The sequence below is a fragment of the Cebus imitator genome, unplaced genomic scaffold (genome assembly GCF_001604975.1).
Source record: "Cebus imitator isolate Cc_AM_T3 unplaced genomic scaffold, Cebus_imitator-1.0 Scaffold21, whole genome shotgun sequence".
Lineage (NCBI taxonomy): Eukaryota > Metazoa > Chordata > Mammalia > Primates > Cebidae > Cebus > Cebus imitator.
This window is the reverse complement of record NW_016107336.1, coordinates 8,121,227-8,132,080: the sequence shown is the minus strand read 5'-3', so window position 1 is coordinate 8,132,080 and position 10,854 is coordinate 8,121,227. Positions and strand designations below refer to the sequence as shown.

General features: G+C 47.5%; 1 protein-coding gene across 2 annotated transcripts in view; it reads right to left on the bottom strand.

Annotated features, from left to right (window-relative positions):
* Positions 1-390: 390 nt before the first annotated feature.
* CMTM8 (CKLF like MARVEL transmembrane domain containing 8) overlaps positions 391-10,854 on the bottom strand; it is a 128,612-nt gene continuing 118,148 nt past the window's right edge. Inside the window, exons 3-4 of one of the 2 annotated variants that reach the window (XM_017521678.2) lie at positions 2,732-2,848; positions 391-813 (exon numbers count right to left, since the gene is read on the bottom strand). In XM_017521678.2, coding sequence (XP_017377167.1) covers positions 730-813; positions 2,732-2,848 — 201 coding nt within the window. In that variant the 3' untranslated portion in view covers positions 391-729. Of the gene's footprint in view, positions 814-2,310; positions 2,579-2,731; positions 2,849-10,854 lie in introns of those variants that run through there. The other variant, XM_017521679.2, reaches the window with a different exon arrangement.

Genomic DNA, 10,854 nt, shown 5'->3' with positions numbered 1-10,854 from the left:
GGCCAGCGAGATAATTTTAATATTCAGATATCCTTTTAATGGTTATATATTTTTTTCTAATGCATATTAGAAAAAATATCACAAGCACATCAATCACTGTACTTAGTAGCATAACTTCCCATGAGCTTATCAGTGATGTCCAAGGCCAGGTCTGAATAGACGCTTTCTGGGCCTACCTGTCAGCATATGAAAATCATGGACACTGATCGATGATCCCAGACTTGGGGAGAGGACTCACCTGCCTCTTTGTCCTGGGACTATGGTTAAGTGTCTCCTGACAGTATCATACCTGTGCAGTCCTGTGAAGAGGGAGGCTCCCCAGCCTCGACGGCCTAGCCTCCGGCTTCACCAGCAGCTCTCTCTCCTTTTTCTAGTCAAGCACAACATTAATTGGGATTTTGCAATATTTAATCCAAAAAGATTCTGGCATCTTAAAAGTTAGGTTTACAAACTTGACACATTCTCAATATTAGCAATTTATCTATTTAAACATTGTCTAAGAAAATAGGATCTATGAAGACATTAATAAGATACTTAAGAGTTCAGTATAAGCTACAACACTTTGCAAATAAGTATCCAGTTTAATTGCAACAAACCACAATTTGTGAGCAAATTTAAGTATATAAAAAACATTAGTTAAATACAATTCTCTATGAATATACATTATACCTTCAGCTGTTTTTACAGTGGGATTCTTTTTTTTTTCCGTTTAATTATCAAAATGATAAATCACTGCACGGTCCTGGATCTCCATGCTATAAAACTGAAATACGTATTTCCAGCGTAGCAGATGGTGACCAGGAAGGCAAAGAACTGGAGAAAACACAAAACATAATAGAAGTGGGGTTTAGGGTCCATCCCAATTAGCAAAAGTGATCATTTCACCTGCATTGAATCATGAGCTCACCACCTTCTCTTGACACCAGGCTCTGCCATCTAAAACTACTTTATTGACTCAACTACTATTCTTCTCAAATGATTTCTGGCAATGCTGTTTTGATTTTGGGGAACATCTGAAAGCCTGTCGTTTTGCTCAGATAACCTCAGGGAGCTCACGTAGGAGTAAATATAGCGGCAGTGCATCTGAGAGAAGTGTATCATTTCTAATTCAGCACAGGCAATCTAGGTCAGGGTTCAACCTCGGATGGCTACAGTGTCAGTTCACAGAAATGAGTCAAGTGGGCAGGAGTAAGCAGTGAGCCCACATGGTGTGTGTGGTGTGAACAGGGAGCAGGAAAATGCTGGCCCTTCTTAATTAATGGGGCAGCCTCCATCCAGTTCTAGTCCATTCTTGCTATGTGTTAACTTGGGCCCAGTCTTGACAGAGCTTGTGATTTTTAATGTCATGGTCATTCTATGTGCTCTACTTTTTTTTGTTTTTGAGATGGAATTTCATGCTTGTTGCCCAGGCTGGAGTGCAATGGTGCAATCTCAGCTCACTGCAACCTCCGCCTCCCAGGTTGAAGCAATTCTCCTGCCTCAGCCCCCTGAGTAGCTGGGATTACAGTGCCCACCACCACACCCAGCCAATTTTTTTGTACTTTTAGTAGAGACAGGGTTTCACCATTGTTAAGCAGGCTGGTCTCGAACTCCTGACCTCAGGTGACCCACTCTGCCTGCCTTGGCCTCCCAAAGTGCTGGGATTACAGACATATGCCACTGTGCCTGACCACTCTACTTTTAAATAGACATCTTCAAATAGAAATAAAAGTAAAGAATATAATGAACCCTCATGTACCATCAATCAGCTTTGACAAAATCATTTTGGCATTTCTGTCTAATTGCCTCCCACTCTTCCCCTGAGGCGGGTAGATCACTTGAAGTCAGGAGTTCGAGACCAGCCTGTCCAATGTGGTGAAACTCCCATCTCTACTAAAAATACAAAAGGCTGGACATGGCGGTGAGCATCTGTAATCCCAGCTACTTGGGAGGTTGAGGCTGGAGAATTGCTTGAACCCAGGAGGGGGAGGTTGCAGTGACTGGAGATTGCACCATTGTACTCCAGCCTGGGTGACAAGAGCACAGCTCCATCTCAAGAAAACAAAACAACAACAACAAACAACAAAGTAAAAAAAAAAAAAAAAAACACACAACAGGTAAAACATTAGCCAGGCATGGTGGCACAGGGTTCTAGTCCCAGCTATTCGGGAGGCTGAGGCAGGAGGACAGCTGGAGCCCAGGAGTTCCAGGTTGCAGTGAGCTGTAATTACGTCACTGCACTCTAGCCTGGGTGATGGAGGAAGACTCCTTTTCTTAAAAAAAAAAAAAAAAAGTAGAAGTTCCATGTCCTACTCCCCTCATTTCCCAATCCCTGTCTCTAGACAGACCCTTACTGGTATATATTTTTCTACACATTCTCAATGCATAAACACGTTTTCACTTTAAAAACTAAATAGAATCATATTCTGTTCATTTTCTTCAACCTTCCCGCACTTAATAAATTGTAGGCAGTAGAATGGTTCTTAGCGTGCTGGAAACAGTTTTTCTCCCTTGCATCCTTATCTCGTTGCAGTCCTTCGGCTTTGACTCAAGCGGTCTCCCAGCCTTTCCCACTTCAGGCCAGGAGGGCCCCCTGCCCCTGCCAGTTTGAGATATTTTCAAACCAATAAGCCAACTGCCAATGTCACGGCTGCCAGTGCTGCTTTTTCCCGCAGCTGACTGTGTCCTCCCAATCCCAGGCGAGCCTTGGAGAGGGAAGAGGAGGATGGTGTGGGGATGGACGGCTACTCACCGAGGAGGCCGCCCAGCTGTTGAAGTTGTGGCTGTCCCTCTCAGGGGAGACGGAAGATGCGTCGACAACAGCAGCAGAGAGGTACAGGACGAAGGCACTGCTGTTAAAGCACAGGCCCTGGGGGGACAGAAGGGCAGAGTGCTTGGGGGCGGGGTCTGTACTTCCGGACTTCAAGTGACCAGAGCTGCACCTCTGGTGTGGTGAGGGGCCCAAGGGGACACCTGTGGGAGGGTGGGGGACAAGGCTGTGGGAATGCAGCTCTCAGGACCTTGGGAAGCAGCAAGTGTGAAGGAGAGTGTTTGTTTTTTGAGACAGAGTTTCATTCTTGTCACCCAGGCTGGGGTGCAATGGCACGATCTCAGCTCACTGCAACCTCCGCCTCCTGGGTTCAAGTGATTCCCCTGCCTCAGCCTCCCGAGTAGCTGGGACTACAGGCATGTGTCACCACACCCAGCTAATTTTTGTATTTTTAGTAGAGACAGGATTTCTCCATGTTGGTCAGGCTGGTCTCCAACTCCCGACCTCAGGTGATCCACCTGCCTCAGCCTCCCAAAGTGCTGGGATTACAGGCGTGAGTCACCGTGCCCAGCCAAGGAGAGGGTTTTACAGCATCCTGTACCAGATGCTGCCCCCTGCCCCTGCAAGACACCAAGACTGCATGCCACCCCTTCAGTCATTGTGCTGCTTTGGTTTGCCCCTGAACCTCGTCTCATCCAGATGTCAGCTGAGCTGGCAGACACTGTCTGAGGGCGGCAGGCAGCGGGGACGGCCACACAGTGGGGTCGGCCTCAGCCCCCGGCCCTCAGCAGCAGTGTGGCCCTTGCATGTGTCCCTGACATAGAGGTGCAATTGAGTGTCCCCCAAAACAGACCCAGCTGACTCCCTCAACCCCTGTTCCAAACAGGGAGGGATATTTAAGTGAGCGCCTGCATCATAACTGCAAGTTCTTAAAAAGGCGGTTATAGACACTATGACAGCCCTTTGGGAACTAATGTCACCCCGGCTTCATCTTATTTTTTCCTATTTTTAGAGAAGATTTGTAAGTCCCCGTATGTGTTTGGTTTTCAATTATGTCTAAACTCTAAGAAACCACACTCTGAAGCGTGCTTAGGAAACCACGCAAAGCTGGGTCCTGCCTGAACAGAGAGGGGTGGGGGTGAAGTGAAACCAGAGCAGCCACCAACGGGGGAGGAAGGGGGAGGCCTCTCCAGGAGCGGGCCCCCTGTGGTCTAACATCTTTGCTTCCGTAACTTAGAGACAGAGGAAGAGGGAGGGGAAAGGGAGGAAGCAATCTTCTTCTCAGAGAAAAAGGTGCATGGAAGTTTCCCACCGCAGGCTCTAGCACTGTGGCAGAGGTTGTATGTCCCTGTCACCACCTCCACCTGTGCTCACATTGTCCCCGGGTCAGGGCACTTAACCTTTAAGATAAGGGTTTCATCACAGTCAGACCCAGGGTCAGGCTGTCCGCTAAGCAGCCCTGGCCTCACTGAATGACTCACTAGTATTGTTGGTTGTGTTTGTGTTTACTTTTTGGTCTAGAGACATATCTGTGCATTAACAAACAAGCAGTTACTGGTGTTTTTTCCCCCATATCACCTCTTAGAATATAGAGTTACGTGGCGGGGCGCGGTGGCTCACGCCTGTAATTCCAGAACTTTGGGAGGTCGAGGCGGGTAGATTCCAAGGTCGAGATCGAGACCATCCTGGCCAACATACTGAAACCCCATCTCAATGAAAAATACAAAAATTAGCTGGGCATGGTAGTGCATGCCTGTAGTCCCAGCTACTCGGGAGGCTGAGGCAGGAGAATTGCTTGAACCCAGGAGACGGAGGTTCCGGTGAGCCGAGATCGCGCCATTGTACTCCAGCCTGGGTAACAAGAGCGAAATTCCGTCTCAAAAAAAAAAAGAATATAGAGTTATGTACATTTAGTACAGTAAAGGATCTCCCATCTTTTAAAAAATGTAAAAATCGGCCGGGTGCAGTGGCTCACGCCTGTAATTCCCCAATCTGGGAGGCTGAGGCGGGTGGATCATGAGCTCGGGAGTTCGAGACCAGCCTAGCCAACACGGCGAAAACCCATCTCTACTGAAAATACAAAAATACCCCAGCATGGTGGCAGGCACCTGTAATCCCAGCTACCCAGGAGGCTGAGGCAGAAGAATCACTTCAACCCGGGAGGTGGAGGTTGCAGTGAGCCGAGATCATGCCATTGCACTCCAGCCTGGGTGGGAAGAGCAACTCAGTCTTAAAAAAAGGGAAAAATCATTAAATGTAGTTACCTTTGAGGTACAAGAGCCTTTAGTTTTCATTTTGTATCAGTGGACGTTAAACTTATTTTTCTTTAATAAATTAGCCATGTATTTACTTTAAAAATATTAAAATGCTTTTTTTAAAAAACACGTTAATGATAACCTAAGAAAATCTACCCTGGACAGAACAATCTGGAATAAAAAGTTGGTGTCTCCTACTCCACCTCAACCCCTTCTTCTAGAGCACAGGCAAGTATTTTGATAGAAATGGAATCACAGAGTTATGTTACTTGCTTTCTTTTTTTCATTTAAAAACATATATAGGCCAGGGGCAGTGGCTCATGCTACAATCCCAGCACTTTGGGAGGCTGAGTCAGGAGTATCACTTGAGACCAGATGGGGCAACATAGTGAGACCCTGTGTCTCTCTTTTTTTTTTTTTTCCAATTTTTTTTAAATAGAGACGGGGTTTCATCATGTTGGCCAAGCTGGTTTCAAATTCCTGACCTCAGGTGATCCACCCGCCTTGGCCTCCCAAAGTACTGGGATTACAGGTGTGAGCCACCATGACCAGACAAGACCCTGTCTCTTAAAAAAAAAAAAAAATTAGCTGGGTATGGCAGTGTGTACCTGTAGTCCCAGCTACTTCGGAGGTTGAGGTGGGAGGATCACTTGGGCCCAGGAGTTTGATGCTGCAGTGAACTATGGTCATGCCATTGTACCCTAGCCTGGGTGACAGAGTGAGACCCTGCCTCACACACACAAAAAAGATACCAAAGGCGTCTTTACACAGCAGTCCAAACAGACTAATTTCATGTCTTGTCTCACCACGAATACTTCATAATTTAACTTTTCCCCTATTGATGGGCATTTCCAGGATTACAAATGCTACTGCAATGAACATCTTTGAGCATGCGTTTGAGGGCTCTCATACATGTCTAGTTCTTCCTACAAAGGAAGAATGAGAAGGCATGAAAGAGAATTCAGAGAAAGCTCAACATGGCCAGAACGGTCCGGATGTCCTGGGCCTTGTGCATGAACCCATGTGGATGAGGGGGCCAGAGAAGAGGTGGGAAAAAGACAACTCTCTGAGTCTAGGACCTCGGAACATGATATGACATCTCTCAGTAAGTATGACCCACTTTTCTGAACTCTAAAGAAACAAACTGCTATTTCCCTTGGATAGAAATGGGGAAGGGGAAGAGGGTTGGTAGAGACGTGAGGAGAAGGCAGGGACATTCTTCCGCTGTGCACCCCCCACACCAGGTCCCTGCCAGATTACTACAGGCCTCCATTTACACTGACTCACAGTGCCTAACTTTGTGACTTCCCTCGTCTTGTTTAATACTACCAAGAGTGAACACGTCCAGAATGCCTGGGTTGGAGGAACTGTGGTGAAAACAGGTGGAAAGACGAAAGAGAAGAGGAGAGCAAAGAACCTGGGATCGTCATAAAGAAAGACGGCCGGGCGCGGTGGCTCACGCCTGTAATCCCAGCACTTTGGGAAGCTGAGGCGGGTGGATCACCTGAGGTCAGGAATTTGAGACCAGCCTGCCCAACATGGTGAAACCTCATCTCTATTAAAAATGCAAAAAATTAGCTGGTTGTGGTGGCAGGTGCCTGTAATCCCAGCTACTTAGGAGGCTGAGGCAGGAGGATTGCTTGAGCCCAGGAGGCGGAGGTTGCAGTGAGCAGAGATTGCACCATTGCACTCTGGCCTGGGTGACAAGAGCGAAATTCCTTCTCATAAATAAATAAGTAAATAAATAAATGTTAAAAAAAGGAATCTGGGTGGCTATAGAAGTGGAGGAGGGATACATGAAGCTTTAGAGGGCTCTAGAATGTCACTCAGCTTCATAGAAACATGAGGTCTTGTTGCTATAGAGAAATAGGCCCTGGATCAGAGACTTCAAGCTGAAAACCCTTATTTATAGCTCCTCCAACTGAAATGCCAGTTCCCTGGACCATGGTGAAAGAGAGCTACAAGGACAGTATAGTAACTTAAGATCTCTGCCGGGTGCAGTGGCTCATGCCTGTAATCCCAGCACTTTGGGAGGCCAAGGCAGGCAGATCACCTGAGAGGTCAGGAGTTCAAGACCAGCCTGGCCAATGTGGTGAAACCCCATCTCTACTAAAAATACAAAAGTTAGCCAGGCATGGTGGCGGGCACCTGTAATCCCAGCTACTCGGGAGGCCGAGGCTTGAGAATCACTTGAACCTGGGAGGTGGAGGTTGCAGTGAGCTGAGATAACACCACTGCACTCCAGCCTGGGCGACAGAGTGAGACTCCATCTCAAAAAAAGAGAAGATTTTCAACTTCTTTTTTTGGAGGAAGGGAGGAGAGAGAGAGAAGTCTACTCTTCTGAAAATCAATCCCTCCTTGGTATAAAAATGTTCTTTTTTTCTCAAATACTGGCTTACTTTTACCCAGTTATGCCTAGTACTTGAGGACATATTAAGAGAAATCTCAGGTCTCAAGATAATGGAAAGAAGCCCTGAGATAATACACAGTAAAGTTGGGTGTGGTGATGTGACCCAAGAGGGTGGCCTAGGAAAGGGAGTTTACTCCTATCAAAGGCGTAGGCAGTCACAGCTGGTCTGGCAGCCTCAGGGTGACGGGGCACAGGCTCCATCCTCTACAATCCTCAGCCATCTCTAGGGTCTCACCGTTCTCCACATGGCCCAGGAGGTGTCCCACTGCCAAAGTGGAGTCCCAGCCGATAGAAAGGGGAGGAGGTGGAGGAGAAAAGCAGCAGCCCTACTTTTGGGTCATGAAGCTTCACACAGCACTGCCACTAACGTCCCCTCAGCGGGAACTCAGTCCTAGGGCCCGCCTCGCGGCAGAGTGGCCAAGTCGCCACTGAAACTCCTATTACTGCAGAAGAAAATGGATACTGGGGAAAGTGAGCAGTTGCTGTCCCTGGCGCGACATCTATTCAGACAGCTCAGAAGGCAAGATTTGCAGGCATCTGCGATTGCATCCTTCAGAGTGGAAAGACACAGCTACCCAGGTTCACCATCTGGCATACGCAAACCTCGGAAAACGTAAGTGAACAGCTGGGAAGGATGACTCCCCTGGAGCTGCACCCGCCTCTCTTTTTAGCATTTATTTAAATATCCCTCTGCTTATTACAATCAGCCTTGTACACATCTTTTCTATCAGAGTCCTTTACTTTCTTTTTTTTTTTTTTTTGAGACAGAATCTCACTGGGTCGCCCAGGCTGACTGCAGTAGCATGACCTTGGTTCACTGCAAGTTCTGCCTCCTGGGTTCAAGTGATTCTCGTGCCTCAGCCTCCTGAGTAACTGGGATTACAGGTGCCCACCACTATGCCCAACCGTATTTTTAGTAGAGATGGGTTTTTGCCATGTTGGTCAACTTGGTCTTAAACTCCTGACCTCAAGTGATCTGTCTGGCTCGGCCTCCCACAGTGCTGGGATTACAAGCCGGAGCCACTGTGCCTGGGCTTTTTTCTTCCTTTTTTAAAAGAAAGAGTCTTGCTTTGTCTCTCAGGCTGTGTAGTCCAGTGGCACAATCATGGCCCCCTGCAGTCTCCACCTCCCGGGCTCAGCAGCCCTCTCACCACAGCATGCCAAGGAGCTGGGATTATAGGCTAAGGCCCACCACACCCAGCTAATTTTGATTTTTACTAGAGACACGTCTTGCTATGTTGCCCAGGCTGGTCTTGAAGCCCTGGGCTCAAGTGATCCTCCTGCCTTGGCCTCCCAAGATTGTACTCAATTTACAAAATGGAAAAAATTATACACGTCTCACCCATCACCAAGGAGACCATATTGTTAAAGAGCTGTGTAAAGTATACACAGTAATTTACTTTTCTTATTCTTGTTTAATGATTGTATCAACTAGAGGCCAGAGGCACTCACTTAGAACTTGACTGAGCCCTTCCGCCTAAGCCATTTGGATTGACGGGTTAATGGGAGTTAGTCAGAAGACTCAGTGGATCTTGGTGATAACAACATGATCCCACCAGGTGACAGCAGGGACTTCGGCCTGCAGGTTCAGGCAGGCTGGCTGGAGACAGAGCCAACAGGAAGGTCCCATTTTCTGACCCTCAGCCCTTGCTAATAAGTCACGTGCTCTGTTCCGGCACCGTCATTAGTGGAAGGGTCTTTTGGAAGATTTACAATAAGAAGTGGCGCTTTTTAGAGCTGCTATGCTGAAAAGACTGCCAAGACCCAGCATCTGGGCTGGCACGTCCTGCTGAAGATGGCACAGCAGAAACGGCTACTTCCGAGGGCAAGAGAAACTGGAATATCTGTGTATACCGGGAGCCAAACAGATGCCAAGGTTCACAGCTGTGTGGCATTAGAGGACCTGCGGCCCACTCCTGGCTCTCAAGCATCCTCAGTGCCCCAGTTTCTTCATCTGCAAAATGGAAATAACGCATTCTGTCTTTGCAGAGTGTAAGGATTAAATGAAATGATGTAAAATGTGAAGGACCCAGCATGACATTTGGCACATAGTATGTACTTAAGAAATAGTAACTGCTGGCCAGGCGTGGTGGCCCATGCCTGCAATCCCAGCATTTTGGGAGGCCAAGGCGGGCAGATTACCTGAGATCAGGCATTTGAGACCAGCCTGGCCAACATGAAACCCCATCTTTACTAAAAAATACAAAAATGAGCCGGGTGTGGTGGTGGGCACCTGTAATCTTAGCTGCTCGGGAGGCTGAAGCAGGAAAATTACTTGAACTTGAGAGGCAGAGGGTATAGTGAGCCGAGATTGCACCACTGTACTCCAGCTTAGGTGATAAAGCAAGACTCTATCTCCAAAAAAAAAAAAAAAAGAAAAAAAAGTAGCTGCTTTTACTTTTACTGGTAAAAGGAAGCAAACATCCCTGCCCTGTGGAGCTCACAGGGCCTGCAGTGAGGTCAGCAGGGATGCGCTACAGAGGACGAATCCTCAGGAGACGCATGTGTGTAAGCCCTAGCGCTTAGTGCTATGAGGAAGGCATATTTTACTGCTTTGAACTTTTAGCTTAAATCAGATTTGTTGGAAAACCCACCCACGCCTCCCTGAATAAATGCTGTCATAATATTGTAGCGCAGGAGCCTGGAGGCGCTAGCAGGAACCAGCGGTGATTGCTGCTGCGTACTAAAAATGGTCATAGGTCACTTTGTACCTCCCCAGACACATTAAGACAGGATTCCAATGCAAAGTTCATGCCTTAGCAATCGAGGAGCTAGCTGCACGCGAGATTCTAAAACTCTGGTTTCTGCAGTGATCTCCCAGACAAGATCCCAGGGGACTAAAACCAAGTCTACCAATCCTTTCTCTGCAATCTTAGATTCCCTAAATGCTCTGAAAAGCAAGAGTAAATTCAAAAATCATTTGGCAGTAAAAGCTGACCTGAATGGGCATGGAAGCAATGTGGTCTTCATTATCCCTCTGAGCAGGAAAATCTATGTGTTCTTGCAGAAACAGTAATTTGTCTCATTACAGTGCAGCCCCAGACTCAGGGCCACATGTCACATATTGCTGTAAATGCACCCAATTACCTTATTACTTTTCTAAAGTTTGAAAAACGAAACAAAAAAAAAACCCCAAAAACCTCAGCCAGGTGCAGTGGCTCATGCCTGTAATCCCAGCACTTTGGGAGGCTGAGGCAGGTGGATCACGAGGTCATGAGTTCGAGACCAGCTTGGCCAACATGGTGAAACCCCGACTCTACTAAAAATACAAAAAATTAGCCTGGTGTGGCGTAGTCCCAGCTACTCGGGAGGCTGAGGCGGGAGAATCGCTTGAACGCAGGAGAATCGCTTGAACCCGGGAGGCGGAGGTTGCAGTTAGCCGAGATCTCATCACTGCACTCCAGTCTGGGCGACAGAGCTAGACTCCATCTTAAAAAAAA